This window comes from Durio zibethinus, chromosome 2 (genome assembly GCF_047325235.1).
Source record: "Durio zibethinus cultivar Kanyao isolate XHJ-2024 chromosome 2, ASM4732523v1, whole genome shotgun sequence".
NCBI lineage: Eukaryota > Viridiplantae > Streptophyta > Magnoliopsida > Malvales > Malvaceae > Durio > Durio zibethinus.
The window spans coordinates 11,072,753-11,093,916 of NC_143163.1; the positions used below are offsets into that span (position 1 = coordinate 11,072,753).

Below are 21,164 nucleotides of genomic sequence, written 5' to 3' on the forward strand. Positions count from 1 at the left end.
AAAGAGTGTACAAGGGTTTGGGTTTGTGTTTGTTTGGGTTGAGAATACTCCATAGGACTAGAGGAGATTGAGAGTGTCTTATGAGTATTGATTGTTGAGTGAAGTTGATGATTTGATTTAAGTTTGTAATTCTTTACAACTAGTGGATCTTGTTTCTCATCCATGGATGTAGGTCAGTTGGACCGAACCACGTTAAATTGTTGTCTCTTGTGTGTTTGATTTATTGTTTGATTTTGCTTCCGTTGGTGTGATTGGATTGAAGTCTTTTAGCCCAACAGTTTAAAGATCTAAGATCTACCTATTTCAATTTGACTAACTTAACAACAATGTATTACTATGGTAAAGATTTTAAATTATAATATACAATATCTTTACTTTTGCATTAAATTTTTGAAAGTACAATAGCTTAGCCTTATTTTGAAAATAAGTGGGAGAATGTTAAAAATATTTTTAAAATAATGAAAATATGATTAAGTAAGAAACTTAATCAAAGAGAAATTATGTTAAACTAAAATATAGCTTAAGAAAAGTTCCTATGATCATATTGACATGATTCTATTATAGAAAAAGTCAAATAAAAAGATTGCTGTGTATGAAAAATTATGATTTAAAAAAAATGAATAGTAATTTCTCTCTTTATGAAAAGTTTGACTATTCAAATGAATAAATATATATTTAATCTTTCAAAGAGAAATATTTTTAAGTAAAAGAAAGTGATCTTTGATTAAAATAATATAATTAAATAGTCACAATCTTAAATTAAATCTCTATAAATAGATATTTATGTGGGTTCATTTGAAATACAATTAAATTCTAAATTACACATTTTCTTCTCCTAACTTTCTTTTAGAAGGTTAGTTGTTTTGGCATTGTTTGATGTTAGAAAGTCTTGTTGAAAAGAAGGCACTTTCATTTCTCAGTAAGTAGTGTTTAAAAATTTGATTTTTTTAATACAAAGTAAATTAAACTTATGCTTCATTGTATATCTTGAAAGCTATTCAATTTAACTTATTTTGCCTACTTTTTTTTCATACCATAATTGATGGAGGCAAAATAAGTTTTAAGGAGTTGTAGCACACCTTAAAACCATTTTTGTTCGTGATTGAAGATTCAATTGCACTATAAGAAGGTTACTAAAAGATTATAAGAAAATCAAAATTTTATTATTTAGTATTCTTAACCTTGTGATTTTTTTTAACAAGTGAGATATGTAAATTTTCAAAAAAAAAAAATCTTGTTTAGTTTTCTAATGCAATCTACTTGAGAATGTAAAGACCAATATCATTTAGCTGTACAAAGAACATCCGCATCTCAACTAAGATACTAATCTATGTATTTTTTTTTTTCAAGTTTAAAAAGATCTATAGAAGAATATATGAATGATGAACACAATACCGTCAATTTTTTTAAATGAAAAAATTTAAAGTGAAAGAAGATTTTTTTTTAATTCAGAATTAGAATAAATTATAAATTTAAAAAATAATTTAAATTGAATTTATTGATAACTTATTAAAAACTTATTGATAATAAAAAAATTTTAATTTTATAAATAAAATATTTTATCATTAGTATCTCAACCCTGCCATTTATTATATCATTTATTCGGTTTTTCATATTAAAAAAAAAAAAAAGGACCAAAACTTTTTCCTTGGGCTTTGGGATGGATTGGCAAATTGATAATTTTTTCCTTGAGCTGTGTTGTACTACAACGAATTAAAACCTTAGCGAATCTGCAGAGGGAAGCATGATGCTACCGCTGATATTTCAAGCATTACCAAAAAGCTGAGAATACAGAAGCTTAGGTTCAGATTCGCATAAAATCTTTCGACTTTGTGCAGACTTATAAGAGCATTTGCAGCCTGTCCCCAACACTGTACAAAAGTGCCCACCATTTTGCGCGCACAACACTGAACTTGTCAGAATCTTTTTTGTATCCAACTGATCCATCCCTTTGATTGACTTCATCTGGTTCTAACCTTTTCTTTGATCCTTATCAGCTCCAACCAGACACATAAAAAAAATAAATATAAAAATAGTTTTTATATTATATATTTTTTATTAATTTAATATTAAAAAAATAAAATTATCTATTTTATATTAAAAATTTTATTATATTATTTATTTTAATATTTAAATTAATATCATCAATTAATTTGTTTACATAACATGAATGATTAATAAAATATTGATACATAAAAAAAATTAATCAATATGACACATCATATCTTCAATTGTCATATCAATATTAATAAAAAAATTCAAAATTTTTTTAATAAAATTAAAAAAAATTAAAATTAAAATATTTTTACAATAATTTGAGATATTTCAAAAAAGTAAAAAAAATTAAAATATATATATGTATATTTTTAGAAATTATAAAAAGTTAAAAAATTATTAAAACTTAAAAAAATTAAAAAATCTCAAAATTTTCATAAAAAATCTAAAAACTTTATGAAAAATATAAAAATTTTAATAAAAATAAAATTTTCTTAAAATTCAAAAAAAGATTCACAAAATTTTAAAAATTAAAAATCTAAAAAAATTTTTAAAAAATATGAAAATTTAAAAAATTTTCTTAAAAATTATCAAAAATTAAAAATTTTAAAAAATCTGAAATATGCTAAAAAATGAAAAAAAATTCTGAAATAAAAAATAAAAAATTCAAAATTAATAAAAATTAAAAAAATTAAAAAAATTAAAAAATTTTATAAAATATATAAAAATTAAAATTGTAACATTCAAAAAATAAAAAATTTTCATAATTTAAAAAAAATTATTTTTATTATTTTTAATTTTTAAGTTTTTTGTATTTTTTGAATTTTAAGAAAATTTTATTTTATTAAAATTTTCATTTTTTGAAATTTTCATAAAATTTTTGGATTTTTTTTTTATAAATTTTTAAATTTCAAGATTTTTTGAATTTTTAAGTTTTCATATATTTTTAAAATTTTTTAAATATTTCAATTTTTTAAATTTTAAAAAATATTTCATATTTTTAAAAAAATTTTAAAATTTTCTTTTAATATTTTTTTGGTATAGACTTGACTTTTTTTAACATATTTTAATATTTTATTGGATGTTTATATTACATCAATAAATTATCTTGCGACCTTAATTTCAAGTATTAAAATAATTGATGAAATAAAAGTTGAAATATTAAATTAAAAATTTTATTTTTTAGATACTAAATTGACAAAAAAATATAATATAAAAATTATTTTTATATTTAATCCAATAAAAAATAAAAGAAACCCCCCCCCCCCCCCCCCTCCTCTCCATCGAATTCCTACATTTTCCATAGCGATAAACCAAGCACCCTCAAGGCTCTAGCCGGGTTCTAGTTCTACAGGGTACATACTTTTATTTTTCTATCTTTTAATCTGCCTAGACCAAACGACAATAAAATGTATCAATAATCTGAATATTCAAAACGACCTAACTAATTATATTGGTGACCCAAAATTTTGGGTTTTTGGACCATTGGGCCTCTCTGCCTGAAATAATTAGGAAGGGGAGCTGAGTTGTCGGTATTTTGGTTCAGATACAACTTGAGGTCTTTATCTTTTAACAGTATTAATGTAGTCTTTAGAAACTCGTCAGCAGATTGGAATCATTGGTAGTCCTCATCCTCGATTTGAGCTGCTTTAGACGCTTCTTCAACATTCAAGCTTCTTGTCAGATTTTAAATAAAAATTTAAATGATATATTAATATTTTTAAGTTATTCAAATATAATTTAAATGAAATTTGAATTCAAATAAATTATTATTGAGTTCAGTTTGAATTTGAATTATTTGATTTATTGATTAAATTAAATTTAAATATTTTTATATCTAATTTAAATAATTTATAAATTTAATCAAATTTTTATATTTTTATAAATTTTAATTATTTTAATTAATAAAATATTTTAAATTTGAATTCTAATACAAATAATTAAATTTTTATTTAATATAAAAAGTAAATTTATTTTTTTATATTAATCGAATTTAATCAAATAAATTTGAATAACTTAAAATTTATCTCAATTTAAGTTTGAATTAAAAAAAATCGATTAAATTCAAGTCGAGTTTCGAATTTTTAATTTAAAATTAAATTTAAATTTAAATTTAATATTATATTAACTCAAATTTAATTAATTATACTAAGGAAAAACTCACAATAAGACAAAGGCTGAGGTTGGTACCCACCAAACATTCACCAAAGTACCAATGAAATGTCAAATAATACGGCACTAGAGAGCTAGGGTGTGGGCATTCAAAATGGTATATAGTGGCGGATTTTAACATTTTGGTTACGAGGGAGCAAATTAATATTATATTTTAATTTTTTAAAAATATTTTTTATTATATTTATTAATATAAATATAAATGTATAAAAATGTGTTAATAAAAAATTGAGTTTATAAAATTATAAAAAAAAATATTATTATACCAAACGTTTAAGAATAAAATAACTTTTATATTAATAGTAGAATTACTAATTACACAATTTTTTAATAAATATGAAATCTTTTTTGATTCTTTTGACATTTTATGTCTAAAATTAAAAAAAAAATACACAAATCAATATTTTTTATAAGATTAAATAGATAGTTAAAAAATTTTTACAAACAAGAAAAATAAATATGCTTTTAAAAAATGAAGTTGAAAATTTTGTTATTAAAGATTAATTGTGTTTTTTTAACTTTTTAAAATAGTTTTAATATCATTTTTGTGTTGAAAATATTGTAGAACGACACGAGATCATAGAGATTTAGAGTAATTAAAAGTGACATACAATATGACCGGGAACAATTACAATTAATTAAAAAAAAGAGAATAATCGTATGATCTGTTGATAAAATATTAAATTTTTAATTAATAAAGTATTAAACTTTTAATTTAATTGATTCCAAGTTTTGATAAAATAAAAAACTACATTTAATACTTGGTTAGACTTTGTATTGTTGAAAAAATTAGAAAATTACAATCACATTATTGTGATTTAAAATTTATAATGAAACTCTTAATAATGATTAATAGATACATTAAAAAGACAAATAATACTATAGTTTTAACTTTCTTAAAATGTAAACCATAAAGTTAAATTATGAAATTATAGAAAAAATAACATTAACGGTGTGTGTTTAAAGAATCATTTAAATTTGTTTAACATAAATGTATATACATACTAAAGGATTTTAAAATATTTGGGCCCCCTCAAGCATATGCGAGGGTCGGCCCTTGATGGTAGGCCAACTATCGAAGATAAAATTGAAGAGGTCAATCCAACGTCAAGCCAAGCTAGATAGCTCCTTCAACGTCGGCAAGCAACTGCTGTAGCTGGTTCAACCACGCAGGCACCGCAGCATGTCGCCATGTGGCAAAAGTCATTGACAATTTTGCTAAACCATTGATTTTTGATCCAGTGGCGCCGATTTCGTATGGCTTGGTTGCTCTAAAATTAAAAAAGGGAAAGTTAGCAATCATTGTAATCAGCAACGTGATGTGTTATATTTGTAAAGTGACATGAACCTAATTTAAATGTTCACATGCATTATTTTTAGACGCACCAATAATAGTGTGCTGGCTGCACTTCTTTGGATAATAATTGGTTGACTGTGCAGCACCTTTTTTCAAGTGCAGAGCAGTCGCCTCGTTTGCAAGAACATTAGGCCACTTTGATCTGTACCTATCTAAGCAAATCAATAATCGAATTGCTACTGGTTTATCGCGTATGCTTGACGGCAAGACAGTTGAGTCATGTCTCCTACTTTCCGTTGAGATTATGATGGCGTATCAACCTTATCAGGACCGCTGCACTAGCCATTCTACCACCAAGGATTTGTTTGGAAGTGGCATAACGAAACAGTCCAAGTTATGCAACATTGGTTCAATGGACGCAGACAGTTTAAGGTTAATCGATTATTTTCATATATAGGAACAAAAGCAGGAAGTTAGTATAAGATATCTGCCCCTGCAGAGCTACAGGAAGACATAACTTCTACGAACAGAAAATCTTATTGGATTTCAAAGCAGATATATGGAATCAAAATCAGTAATGCTGAAGCAAATCCGACTGACATGCCAACTAGAGGAATATAAGGATATATGCAGATTATGCAAATGCTTATAGATTCCTTTTAGTTTAACTGAATCAATTCAAGGCATATTTCGAGATGCTAATGGATAAAGGGGTGCCACACCACAAATTAAGGTGACAGAGCAAACAGTTGAAATGCTGTCATTCCGTGAAGTGCAGAATTTCTTTCCTGAAATGATCATGCTTGGAAAAGCTCATCTCCAAATGCTGTTTAAAATGTAGTATGATGACTGCATATCACAGTCGGTCCAAAATTCTAACTGAGCAATGATGCCCTTTTGTTCGACTCAGAAAACCACAAACAAACAGATGTAATCTGATGGATTGCTGTCAAGCCACCGCTGCACTTATATAGCCTAATGGAAAATTACTAGTACTTAACGCTGTATAGCCTCCAATTAATATATATTCGCAAAACTCGAGCATAAGAAATGATTTTCCATTGGTCTACTTAATCCTGCTCTCATCAGGAGGACTTGATCTTCATCAATAATGAAGATAATAATCCAGTACTGCAGGCAATGCAAATTTTAATGCGTTCATGCTAGTTCGCAATTTACAAACTAAAATGTTCTTTTAGGAAGCAAATCTTGAGCACTGCAACTGTAACGTGAAGATTATAGCATGAGAACAACTTCATGCGGGATAGACATCGTAATGTTCATTCACTTTATAATTAGTACTAGTAATCATACAGTAAAGAATGTGGACATGCGTACTTTGAAACTTTGGGAGAATAAAGAACAAAAACACTATGTTCGTTTCCAGTTTATATTCCTACATATTTTAGACATTTTATTGTGTTGAATTAATTAAGAATGACTAGTAATCTTTTTTTTTTTTAAAGAATGACTAGTAAGCTTTAAATATTTCTACTTGTAGATTTATTGAATATAGATTGTTCAAGCATGTTCAAATCTATCTTTAGAGACGAAACACAAAATTATGGATGCTATATATGATAGTAAAAACGACATACATGCAAAAGGAAAAGAGAAAATTATAGGTAAGGATCCTTTTTTATTCTCCCTTGGAGACATGGAATGATATCCATGACTGAACGTTGGACTGCTTTTTGTTAATTGTCACAAGAAATAGTTCTTTCATACGGTGGTTCTTAGGTTGTGATTTGGAATTTCCAACTACAACTACATTGAAAATCAAATTAAAATATTATATGACCCAAGAGGTATTGATTTAACTGTAACAAAACTTTTAATCAAGTACAGTGTGATGATCATTTGATTATTGCCTGTTGTCAGACCAAACAAAAATGATTGTTTTCTGTCCTAATAAGAACTATATAGCCCTACTTTAACATAAAGCAATTGCTTTTAAGTGTAGTCTCAAAGGTTTTCAATAATATCCTCCACATATATTAAAGGCCTGCTTTTTTTTTTTTAACTAATAAACAAATTTGATTTTTCTTATATATAGATTTAATAGAATCAGTGTATTAATATGTCTTACTTTTAAGCTTTTGCGATCCACACTATATATGACAACAATGTTATCAAAAAGTAGATATATAGAAAATTATAGGTAAAGCCTGATGGCTCAAAAGATAGAGCAAGATGATGTATTACTTTATTATACATTGTTCTTTAGTTAAAGTATCTTATTAATAGAATTGATAATTAATAATAAATACCTGGCTCAAGCCCTCAACTTTATGTTCAACAATCTGAATGAATAAAATTCCGGGGAATGATCAAAAGCTTGTGGTATAGGGTTTCGATTTTGGTGTCTTTTATACTATCTGTAGTCTTCCTAGGCATCAGAACAATACCATCTTATCTTATATCAGTAAAGAGATCTCTAATAGTACTTGTCAAAGTTCATAACTGAGATTGAGTTCTACAGCCTGCTTATATATATATATATATATATATATATCCCTTACAAGGGTTCAAGCACAGTGTTACTGCTGAGTTGTTCTACGAGGAAAAAACTTGAAAAGATCTGAGATCAGAGACTGAAGCTTGGTTAATAATAAAGGTCGGCGGTGTCTCTTTGTACTTGGATACTCAGGTTAATGCTTAAAAATGAAGAATATGGAAAAAAAAAATAAAGAATTTAATGAGTAGTACTTGAATGGAGAGAGATTGTAGATACCTGTGTCAGAATAGGTTCCGGATTAATTTAATCAGAATTTTGTCCAAGAGCATGGGGCTGACGAGTTCGACCCGACTTGACTTGACATGTGACAATTCAATCGCACAGTGACATATTTGCCTGTTCATGTGTCTTCGCGAGGGTAAATAATCAAGCCGAGCTGATGTGAACTCCAATAAGTTAGGTCAGCCACTCAGCTAGGCTTTGAATATTGCCTTAACCAAATTGCTAAGTCAGACTAAAAAGAGCAAAATCTATTTGACTTTCGAACCCTAAAATACTCTAGCAGCCAGTTTGAATTCCATCAGAACATCGAATCTAAACTTTTTTTTTTTTCGGCCCTCAACTGCATCCAAGTGTATTTAGATAAATATCTCAGCAGTCTAGTTGGAGGCTCTGAATTACATTGTCCTGCCAATTTTTCACTTGAGAAAGAAAAGTTCAGTGAGTCACTGATGGTGGGCTATTAGTGTAAAATTGAAAAAAAAAAATTATGGTAATCTATAATTTTTATAAGATAATTGATTGTTGATCTTAATTTCATTATCATCATTGTATTTATATTCGAATACATAACTTATCATTAATTTAATCACACCTCAACTTGTTTCACATGCTTTCATATTATTAGAATCAGCAATGAACCAAAAATTTTATTTAATTGGTTTTTATAGCTACATTAAAAGAAACTTTCAATGAAGATTACAACTCTCACTAAAAATTAATATAATCCTCACTAAAAAATTCGATATGACTCTTTCAGGCTCTCATTATAAACTCTCTTGCTAATTATATATTATGAGAGATAAAACTTAACCTTTACTGTATCAATCATTTAGCAAGGATTAAAACACTCGCTAAATATAAACAATTAATGAAAACAACTTTTGACCTTCACTAAATATAAAATCTAATTTTGACTCTCACTATGTCTTTGATTTTTAGTAAAGATTTTCATTGATTCTCGCTTAAAATTTTTATTTTTTATGAAAATTTCCTTTAACCCTTACTGAAAATTACTTTTATTGAAGATTATGACCCTCTTTATGATATTTTACATCATTTAATAAAAAGACTTGTCATCCTTGAAAAAATATTTATTTATTTTTATTTAATTTGTTAATAACTACATATATAATTTTAATATTTCTAATTCTTACTCTAAACAAAACATAAATATTTGAAAAATTATTGTATAAATCCAAATAAGCATTCGGATACACTAGCTCCGAACAATTTGTGCTATATCCACAGCATACAAAGGCACTTATATCAACTTGTCAGAATGATACAAAATGAAGAAAAGGATACACTGTCACTTTTTCTTTATGTCTACCTCCCTTCGACCAATTCTAGGAGTGTCAACAATTAGGACAATGGCCTTGTATCCACATTTCATGATAATTCCTCCAACATAAAACCAATTGAACAAAAATTAGAAGGAATAGTACAAAATACTAATATCCAGAGATAGGAATTGTATTATAAATGTATCACTTGATAAGGACAAAGTATTAAGTTAGAACTTTGGATACTTCTTCCAGTTTACCTGATGTAAATTAAAAATTAAAAATTAAAAGAACAATAGCATGTTGCTCTTATGATTTACATTATAGATTAAACAAATTATTTCTAACAATATGTACTTGCAAATATATTTAATTTAATGTAGCATACCTTTCGTATGAAATACAAAGGAAGATCCAAGAAAATTGCATAATTCTCAATAATTGCAAAGTCATGCATCATGATCGGTTATGATATTGTTATTGGTACTGGGTTGTGTATGAAACCATCTTTTGAAATAACTCTGTACGTGATAAATCGTGGCATGTGCGAATAGCCAAAAGTAATCATCTCACCTGCATGCAGAAATCACTGGTAGAATTAAAGTCATGCAACCGTGCTAAAAATTAAAGTCACTGGTAGAATTCGATAGAGGGAAAAAATGCACACTTCAAATAGACTTTAGATTTTTACTTGGTGAATACATCTTCAAATAGTTAAAAATTAAAGACACTTTACTAGTTACTTCAAGCTTACATCTTCAGTTATGCTCATGTCTACCATAGCATTAGTAAGACCAAACAGAGTAACTATTAGTTAACCTTAAAAAACTTGAACTGTAAAATGGAAATGGATAATAGACAAAAATTTAAAACAAAAAAAAGAAATTAAAAGAATCTAGGAAAGAGAAAATGTGTTGTACTCAACTTGCAATTTTTGCAGCAGTCTCAACAATAATTTCATTATGGGTTGTACTAAACTTGGTTCAATGGCAGATAGAAGGAAAAATTATTTTAAACATTTCCAATATTAGCAAAAAGGTGTGTTTAAGTGATCACAAATAGAATTCACATGTTATCTTCTGTAACACCATTACTTTTCCTTACTGTTGCCAAGACTGCAAGTTATAAGGCACATTTCAAAGTCCATAAGAAAAGTCAATGCAAGTGTAACAATTGTCCTACTCAAGAACAAAAAAAAAAAAAAAATCAAAATGCATTTAAATGCATTTTCTTCAGCACATTCGTTTTTCTTGTAGTGATTAGCACATCCATGTAAGAAATTAAACAAACAAATTAACATAAAATTGAACTAGAATTTGAGACTTGAATTGAGAGCTAAAAACTTCAAGACCTCTTTTTTGCCATCGAGAATGGCTTCGCATGAATGAATACTATTTGAACTTAATTTTCAAACTCTTGTAATTTTAACTTTGCCCGCTAAATTGGCAAGCCAACCTATAAAGTTAGAGTTTTTAATCATTCCATTTAATTTAAACAACCTAATTTTCAAACTGTTGTATTTTTAAATTCATTTTTCAATATCATTTATGATCTTTTGCCTAGTTATTGTTAGATCATGCCCTTTTTTACCTAAAACGGCAATAAATTTTTGCTACAATTATGTAACATATGGGTAGAGGTCAGCGAGGATTCATGTGTTAAGACAGTGAACATGTTTTTTTTTTTTTTTTTTTTTTTTTTGGGGCGGGGGGGGGTTAATAATGGTGTTATATTATACAACCATAAGTGTTATCCATCTTTTAAATGGACATACTTCCATCTAACCACGGCATTTATTGCTAAACCTAGCTAGAGCATTTAATATAATTAAATGAAATCTTTAACAAGAAATCTCAAGTCTTATCTCGTCATTAAAAGAAATCACTTCATTTATTGTCAATAGAGTTTTCAGATTACACAACTAAAGTTAATAAGGTGACATTTTATCCTTTAACATTTATTTCATAAAAAAAATTAATTAAAAAAATAAACATGTATCAATCTCTTAATTCCATTTGTGAAATTAAAAAATTATTATATCAAATATTAAGTCAAAATATAAACTACCACTATTATAAAATAAACTCATAAAAGCTACACAAAAGTTAAACATCAATTTTTTGTCTATATAGACCCAAGTATCAAAAGAGAGAGTACCTACCATTACCCACATTTGCATTAATTGAAAAGCCAAGATTCTCGTGGAGCAGTTGTTTACTAGGATATTGCTTAGCACTTTACAGCTTGTAAGTTTTAGCTTGCTGGCATGCCTCTTTAATTCTCTGATATTGAAGCCACAAAGGATTCTAACCAAAAAAAAAGAGTAAATGTCTAACCAGAAAAGTTACACTCAGCTAACATGAATGCAAATCCTAGAAGACACATACCATGTATGAAATCTACAGCTTGGCATATATCAACAAATGATAGCGCAAAAAGATAGTCCCTTCTAGGAATCACCAATGATTGATGTTGTGAGCCGACCAGGGAAAAAGAACAAAAACAATGAATATTTCAACTTTAAGGCATGGCTAAGACAGAAAAAATACTATGTTTCTGATAGAAGGTCACATGCAGCATTTCTAAAATTCTGCTGTTCATATCATAGCTACAATATGCACCTGACCTACCTTTGTTGCAAGATCACTAAGAGAAAACTAAGTTCCTTTTCAAATCCATAAATTAATTATAAGACCCAATTGGTTAGGGAGTATTTCTGAATTATAAAACCTAAAGCAATTGGCTTATATATAAGACCCAATTGGCTACAAGATCACTAAGAGAAAACTAAGTTCCTCTTCAAATCCATGAATTAATTATAAAAACTAAAGCAAATCCTATTTATAGCATTAGAGCATAGCAAAATATAAGTTTCAAATTACTCAAATCAGTTAACTTTTTAACTTAATTCTGTATTTAAGAGGAATTGAATATCAATTGAGCTTTAATACATTATGATTTTGGCTTTCAATCAACGAGGAACATTTCAAGTTTCGAAATTTTCACGATATCGAAAGCAACATTGAATTGAGATAAGATCTGAAAGGACATGATTAGACCTTCTTGAACTTGTCAAGGATGCCGACAACAGAATTGCGGAGAGAAACGGCGTCGTCGTGAAGTTGGAGGACGTCACGATGGCGCGAGGAACATGGAGGAGGGCGGCAACGCTTTGCTCCTCTAGCGAAGTGGCGATCTCTTCGGAGACCATTTGGAGCTTCATTTCGAGATCCACCATGTGCTTGTCGAGGGAATCCCGAGGGTGCCGAGTCTTGCACGCTGAGTTTATCCATTTCTTCAAATCGAATTTCTTCATAGAATAACTTGCCTTTTCAGTGAATTATTCTGATTAAAGAAAAATCAAGGAGCAGCTCAACGGCGATTGAGGTCTAGAACAAAAAGGAATGGAATTGGAGGGTACTGTTTGATGCTCAGTGATGACTAGGCTTATTGAGAAGAGAGAGGGACCGTGGCGTTAGTGGTGACAGCTTCGGTGTTGGTGACAAAGGCGACGACGGTGACAATGCTAAATTGGGGCCAAAAATGAAATCCTAATTCTTATTGGTCGAGTGAAACAATTTTTATTCTTTCCCTAGAGAGAATATTGATAATTTTTCTTTGCCTTACTTTCAAATAAAAAAGATTGTTATGATCAATTTTTTTTATTCACGGTAAAAAGATGCGGCGAGGGTCACGTTTGACTTTTCTTTCTCACTAAAATTACGAATGAGGACTATCTTTTTTTTTTCCTTTGAATATTAACTTTCATTAAAATCATAAATTATGATAATAATTTTTTATTTACTGCTTTTTAAGAATTTTTGTACTAAATATTTTTTAATACTTTTTTATAGAAAAAATATTTTTTTTATAAGATTATAATGATTTTCACAAAATTTACAAATTTTTTATTTAAATTTTTTTAATTTTAAAAAAATATAAATTAATAAATTTTATTTATTGAGATTTAAAATGACCATCACTAAATCTATTTATATTCATTTTTAATTCTCATTTCAATTACAGATATGAAATTTTACATTTGTAAAACAAATTTGTGAAGATTAACTTTAGATCTTCACAAAAAAAAATTAAATTAATAAAAATTATTTTTTATTCTTACAATAAAGTTACTTTTAATAAAGTAAAAATGTATTACTTAATAAAATTATTCTTAACGAAGATTATGGATAATCCTCACCACCAAAAAGAGTTTTTAGTGAGGATTAACACTTGACTCACGTTACAGTTCTAAAACACACTTTTATTGTAGTGTTAATTGAAATATATTAAATTATAAACAATAATAATAATGATGATAATAGTAATAAAAAATTAAAACTTAGTTTATTTTTTAAAAAGTTGCACAATAATTTTGTTATCAATCCTTTTGAATATGTATTTTTTAAATGTATACAATTAAATTATTATTTAATCATTGATTTTTTTTTAATTATTTAAACGAGTCCTCAAAATGTTCAAGGATTCTTCAATGAAAGAATATCAGAATGAGGAAATGGAATGATCCAATTTTATTATTATCCAAAATTTTAAATATCTGAGGGTTCAATTTGTTTGTAATGTTTAATATTTATTTGATTATTTGAATTGTTAAACTTTTTTTCTCGAATAAATCATAAATTTTGTTAACAGTATTAATGATGAAAATGATCTCTCTAATTTATTAATTATAACGGGTAAAATCAATATTAATCTTAATAATAAATAAATTAGATCATTAAAATTTTTTGAGCTTTATCTATGACTAAAACAAATGAATTCGTTTTTTTTTTTTTTTGGACTCTTAAAGGATTGAAGCTCCCATGGACACTCTAGGTTCGACCTTACTGCAATATCAATGTTGTAGTATATATCCGCAGCTCCATCGCCAGTGTTGTTATGATGACTAGGTCCTCGATTTCTCTTTTTTTTTTTTATGATAGTCTTTCATTTTGGTATCATTTTTTTTCCTTTGAAGGAAGTATCTTTAATTTTTTTTTTACAGAAAGAATTAAAATTATGCAATTATTATAGCATAATTAATTATAATTTAAGAAATATTAAAAAATTATATAAAATTCATATTTTTAAATGATAAAATGTTTATATAATTTTTTATTATAATTAATTAATTACAAAGTTATAATAAAAAATTATAAATAATATATTTTTACTCAAATCAGTCTCATTATTCAGTGAGACGAGAGGCTTTAAACACAACTCTTTAAATTGAAATACGGAGTTAAATTATCAATCTTACTATCATCAAGAAATCAAATTTACTTTGTATAAAATACCCATGGCCACTATGCACTTAAGTTTTTAATCTAACGATGAAGGGCATGTCTTTTTTGTAAAAGAATTAAAATCGAAATCTTCTCTACCACAAAAATCTTATGTTAAATATATATATAAAAAAAAAAACCTACGGTCACTACAAATAATTGTGTGGCCTTTTTCGTGTTAAATACAAAATTATAATAAATTTGATGATTGGTATATTTTTATTATATAAAATATTAAAATTTATATATTTATATTATATTTTATATAAAAATTATGTGTTATAATTTGTTTAAATATAAAATATAAAATATAATTATTTTATTTTATTAAATTTATATATAATTATTATTATAATTTTAAATTATATTATATTAATTTTTATTTTTATATTATATTTATATTTTATTATTATATTGTATTTTAAATTATCTGATTTAAACTGCAGCAAATGAAAAAAAGGAAAAACAAGCCATGAATTCGTGTTTAGAAACAAAACCTAAGTGGAGTTCTTCCACAAGAGCTTTTTTTTTTTGGTTACATAAGAAGACTAAAATCTTAATACAAATAAAAAAAATTAATTTAAAATTAAATTTTAATATTTTTTCAAATATCTTTAATAACTAAATTAAAAGCTCTAGGAATTCTTCCACAAAAGTTGTACTTAGGGTTGTGGATATACATGTGTTAACCCTTATACAACAGTGATAGTGGTAGACTGGATAAGAAAAGTCAGTAAGTTTAACAAGTAGGACGCAATACAGAAATTAACTGCAACTGCCAGCACAGTAAATTTGTCAAAGTTGTCTCAATGAGAAATGTTGGTTCCACCACCCAAATAGCTAAAAGGGTAGACTAGAGTAGAGCGCATTGCAATTGCGTTGGAGAAAAATTTTAAAAAAAAAAGGAAATGAAAGGCAAATAAATAAAGATTTAATCCCCAACGCTAATTTCAATAAACCTCGTATCCTTCCCATGAGAGAGATTTTCCCATAAACCAAAGGCCCTGACCCCAAAGCCGAAAACCAAGCCAAAGCCAAAGCCAAGGCCTCTCTCTCTCATGTCATGTCATGCAAGTAGCACCAAGCTTTTAACCCCTCTCACTACCCTTCACCCTGCGACATTTGTTTCTCTTCGCCAGCTCATTCATCCCCAAAAACACACAACTCCAACTCCAACCCCAACCCCCCTCTCTCTTTTTCTCTCAACGTATTCTCCACCAGATCTCCGGGAGTAACCCCATAAAGATGCGTGATCTTTCGTTTAGACCTCTTATAAAATAAAAATCTCCTCAGACAACAACCAGCTCTTTTCAACATTACCCATATGCTCCTTTTTTCTTGTTGATTCGATTTTTCTCTTGGGTTTTCGGGGTTCTTTGTTTTTTTTTTTTTTTGAGGAAACCTAATAAGGGAGTGAGCGTGCGTGTGTGTGAACCACTGGGGGGTTTGTTAGTGAGAGAAAATGGAGAATGGGGTAGACAGAGAAAGTGGGTCGATGATTTTTAGCGAAGAGGAGTTGCGTGAGGTAAGTGGATTGAAGAAAGGAGGAGATTTTATAGAAGTGACATGTGGGTGTACCAGCCATAGATATGGTGATGCTGTTGGCAAGCTTAGGGTTTTCTCTAATGGTGACCTTGAAATTACCTGTGAATGCACCCCTGGTTGCAATGAAGGTCTCTCTCTCTCTAGCGCTTTTTCCATCCGTTGTTTCTTTCGTTCTCCATCCTTTTCTTTTCCTTTGATGCTGTTGGGAAAATGGTTTTTGATTTTTGTGCTTGTTTAATGCGTACTTTATTCAATTTATGGTGCATTTGACGTTGATGGGTGTCGCTTTCTCTTGTGTAATCGAGTTTTTGATAGAGTGACAAGTGGATGATGGGAAGCTTGAGTCGTTTCGTTATGGTTTCTTTTTCACACAGTTTATGTGTATGTTGTTTTGTCTCAGTGACTTTGCTTTCATTGGTTGTAACACAGCTAGGTGATATTCATACATAGTTTGGGACATTCCATGAGTGTCTTTGTTGGTTAAAAATCTTATCTCCGAGTTTGCATCTTCAGAATAACACCTTCATTGTCTTTTATTGTTGTGATTCTAAGGTCTTCGATTCAACCTTTTCAGAATCTAGTTTTCCAAAGCTTCAGTTCTGTTTCTTGTCGCTAGACAGAGTAAAAATTTTTCAAGAAACATTTTTAGCCATATGGATTCTTCATATGTTGTAGTTCTTTCTGTTATGATGGCATGTCATTGTAAAGTATGGGTGGTGAGGGATGCTTTTGAGCATGTTCGTGCTTGGTGTTATAAGGATAACAATGTTTCCAGGGGGATGAACGTCTTCTTTTATGCGTTCTTTTTGTTTGCATGTCTTTTTCTTTACATAATGCTACCTTGTGAAAGTAGTGCGAATATGGCTTGGAGGTTCAAACAGTATTTCTTCTAGCTGGTATTCTATTATTTTAAGACTTTATCATTGAAACACTGTTATTGAGGAAACCAAGTTTGCAAAATGAAAGCTTTAAACATTTGTCAACTATTACAGTTTGATCAATGGTTAATGTTACAAATATTTCTCATCAAAAGGATGTTTGGTTTAGGAGTAGATTGCATACCTATATATTATCTGCACGTGAAGGAATCATAGGCCTGTAAGGAGGCTGTGTTTTTCATACGAAAGAAAGCATATCCATGTCAAATGAAAAAAAAAATGGTCATACACTTCGAACCTTGAAGGTAAACCTTCATCTCGTGGCTCCACCCCCACTTTGAGACAAAAGTGAGGTCAATATTTTCTTTATACAGTTGGTCATTTTGGGGCTTGTGAAAAGAACACCGTGAGTTGGGTGGCAGGACTATATAGTCAGCGTCCTTAAACTAAATATAACTAAAACTGGCTTAAGCTGTCTGTACTGTTATCTCGGCCTTTATTGTTTAATAGAGCCTTCCAATATCAAGTGCATATGATATCATTTTTTCTCCTTGTTCTGATCGTCCTAGTTCCTTTTTACTTTCCTAACAAAATGTTGAAGCTTTATATTTTTATTCCCTTTTTCTTTCTAATTGTGTGAATGTTAACTTCAATTGCTAGATAAGTTGACTCCTGCTGCGTTTGAGAAGCATTCTGGAAGAGAGACAGCTAGAAAGTGGAAAAATAATGTTTGGGTGATAGTTAACGGGGAGAAGGTTTCATTATCAAAGACTTCATTGCTGAAATACTACAACCAAGCATCTAAAAATGCCAATGGTACTCACAGATCCCATAATGGAAGAGTTTGTCATCGTGATGAGTTTGTTTGCTGTAGCAGGTGTAACAAGGAGAGAAGATTTCGATTGCGAACAAAAGAGGAATGTCGGATTTACCATGATGCTTTAGCAGATGTGAACTGGAAATGTTCTGATCTTCCATATGACAGGTTTGTCTTCCCATTATTGATTATGCTCTTATTTGATAAATTGTGTTTGTCATGTTCAAGCCTGTTTTCTCGTATGCATAAAGGTATTAGTCATTCTAGAAATGCTTCTGGACTTAATTCTTTTTTTACCCTAAAAAAATCCAACTGCTAAAAATTAAAATGTAATTTATAGATAACGCATGTGATAGCAAGAAACTTCTTGATCTCCAATTTTATATATATTGAAAGTATGACTTTTCTAAATCCAAAAGATTCTTCCATGATCTGTTTCTTATTACTTCTCTATCATGAAACCAGTTCATGTGCTGTAGCTCCAACTATGACTACAGGAAACCAATGATCAATCCATTCTTTCCATGTTAACTCCTTTTGAACTTTGCTTTGCTGAGCCTATTTCTTGTGTATCTGTATCATTTTGGCCCTTTCATATGGAGTTGTTTCTTCTGCTTAATATGCATTTAGTTGAATTAAATGGTTAGCATCTTTTACAGCTTATAAGCACCTATATGTTCACAGCTTCTGAAAAGTATCAATATTCTTTGCTGATGTAATAAGCACCAATACCGTGCATGATTTTCACTTAAAAATCTGATGACTCGATGTTAGGGAACATAACAAGTAATTTTGGGTGAAGAACGTAGAACTGAACATGAAGAATAATTTTGGTCAAACTGCAGTTCCTGATTATTCACCTTTTAGGCAATTTGACAACTATGCTACATTTAATCCCCGGGCTTTGTGTAAAGCTGGATACCATAATGAGAAGTATAAAATCTTACTGTTTCATCTATCGGAACGCGAAATGACATTCCTATATGCTCATATTGGAACCGTCAGTTAAGGAGGTTACAAGAAATGAATTGGGCTTCATTGAGTGTCCTTCAGATCAGAGGAAATTTACAGTCAAACACTCTATTTGGGGCATTACTGCATCATGTGAAATGGTGACAGGTTATTTTTCAAAGTTTATGAAACTGGGGCTGTGAGTTATATAGGTCTTTCTCAAGGAAGGGTTCTAGATGTCCTATTTGACATATTCAAAAATTCCATTCCTTTCTTGATATGCCAGATTTGTTTCGTTGGTAGTATCATGAAAAAAATGCCAGGTATTTTTTACTTGTGTATCTTGCTTAAATTTTTGGATCCAAAAGATGTTTTACTTGCCTGTGCAACTAGAAGCAGTAGGTCTATAAGTACCAGATATGTTTTCCTTGCATGCTGTTAAGTCCTACCATTCTAGCTTTCATGTTTGTTTGATTGTCGCCCGTGGTGTTTTGCTCAACTTATGCATTAACTTTCACACCTTAACTTTTTTTGCTGAAAATGCTTTTAGTTGGCAAGTTCATAAAAATTATATAATCTACCAGAACATGCAGTTTTGCTATCAATTGGCTGACCAAGCTGAAATTTTCTGGCTCTGTTTTGAGTTGTGTTCTTGAATACCACCAACTTTTCTTTTTTGAATTGAGTGGGAGAGGGGGCAAAGAGTTCTGACAAAGTAGACAGTTTTCGAATTTTATTCCATGATGCTCTGATTTGTTATTAGTAATGATATGAAAGCAAATGCTGAGAGAGGACTTTCTTCATTGTTAGGATTTTATATGAACGTTTTAAGGGTTCTGGACAGAAATTTTAAGCCCAACTGACTCTTTCAGGTGGTTATAAGTGATGCTATGCTGAATTTGCTTGCTTGCAAATGTAGAATACTCTCATCATTTGCAATATGTTATGGCAAGTGGGCAACATACTCTTTAGTTTGTAATTAACTTATTTTCTACATTTCAGAATAACATGTGATGACGATGAAGAGCGAGCAAGTAGGAGGGTGTACAGGGGCTGCATCCTTTCTCCAACATGCAAGGGTTGTACTTCCTGTGTGTGCTTTGGGTGTGAAATCTGTCGGTTCACTGATTGCAGCTGCCAAACATGCATTGACTTCACTAGGAATGCCAAATCTTGAGTCTTCAGTGCAGTAGTTTTGGGTGGGTTCTTTATTTGTTGCTTTAGTTGAGCCCATACCCACAGAAGAAGCCTTCAAAGACATTGTCTTTCATGTTAGACTTTTAAATTGCCAGTCCCTGAGTTCAGCACTCATGGAGCTCATCGACTGTTTTAAAAACTTAAAATTAATTAAATTTGATCTCCACATTGATGTTTGGTCCATATTCCAATTCTTCTGCTCAGCTATTTTGTTTCGTTACAGCACTATTAAAAGTTTATTACATTTATTTAAATTTGTTTGTTCATTGATTTTATTGACAGATTCCATATTTCTGTCTCAAAACTGTAAGCCGACTTTTATCTGTTGGATTTCCCTCTGTAAAAAAGAAATGAAAAGAAAACCCTGCAGCTGCAGCAACTAGTTGTTGAAAAGACAGACATGGTCAGTGGGCCTCCTATGAATTTAGTGTCTGCCTTGAATGTTTCTTTAATTAATTAAATTAATTTTTTTTAAGGGTTCTCTTTTTTTCTATTTATTTTTCGGTACATTCCGTCTTATTTTTGAACTCGACAGATCCTGATTAATCATTGGAAACATGCAACGCTCGTTACCTATTTATATCTCCTGTATTGCCTCAACTTAAATTGCAATCATTCAGCATAAAATTACACACCAAAAAGAGTTTACATAAATCAAGCAAATCTAACGGGCTGATGTCTACACTCAATCTTATCATCAAAAGACAATTCATTAGGATTTCGGATGACTTTGTCACCGCTAAAACGATCACGGCCGATATGATACCGTTCTCTTCCCCGACTTGATGATGAAGCACCTACGTTAAAATTATGGGTTGGTTCAAACTTGCCTTGAACATAATACACGGTTGCAAATTACGGTACCTTTCTGCCGCGAGTCCATTTGCCAAGATATCTTGTAATGCACCAAAGTACTGCTGGCCCTGCATGGCCGTCCCAAATGTGTTTCGATTAAAATATGGGTATAAATGATACATCAATACTCGTAAGATATTCGGATTCGA

General features: G+C 29.5%; 2 protein-coding genes across 8 annotated transcripts; one reads left to right on the forward strand and one right to left on the reverse strand.

Moving 5' to 3' along the window:
- Positions 1–5,088: 5,088 nt before the first annotated feature.
- LOC111309270 (uncharacterized) lies at positions 5,089–13,115 on the reverse strand. 7 transcript variants are annotated; one of them, XR_016331101.1, is made up of 6 exons: positions 12,547–13,115; positions 11,649–11,793; positions 9,876–10,060; positions 8,199–8,623; positions 5,554–5,811; positions 5,089–5,438 (listed from the first exon to the last, which is right to left on the reverse strand). XR_016331101.1 is itself a non-coding variant. In XM_089749996.1 (3 exons), exons 1-3 carry the CDS (start codon positions 12,801–12,803, stop codon positions 10,052–10,054), a joined length of 387 nt encoding a protein of 128 aa, XP_089606122.1. In that variant the 5' UTR covers positions 12,804–13,115; the 3' UTR covers positions 9,376–10,051. The 7 variants fall into 7 exon arrangements, 2 of the variants coding, with proteins under 2 accessions (XP_089606122.1, XP_022764027.2); XR_002692393.2 differs by lacking the exons at positions 5,089–5,438; positions 5,554–5,811 and having other exon boundaries at positions 8,197–8,623; XR_002692392.2 differs by lacking the exons at positions 5,089–5,438; positions 5,554–5,811; positions 8,199–8,623 and adding an exon at positions 9,376–9,605.
- A 2,774-nt stretch (positions 13,116–15,889) lies between these two features.
- Positions 15,890–20,343, forward strand: LOC111309271 (protein ULTRAPETALA 1-like). Its single transcript, XM_022908293.2, has 3 exons — positions 15,890–16,445; positions 17,856–18,180; positions 19,966–20,343. Exons 1-3 carry the CDS (start codon positions 16,235–16,237, stop codon positions 20,138–20,140), a joined length of 711 nt encoding a protein of 236 aa, XP_022764028.2. The 5' UTR covers positions 15,890–16,234; the 3' UTR covers positions 20,141–20,343.
- The last annotated feature ends 821 nt before the right edge of the window (positions 20,344–21,164 follow it).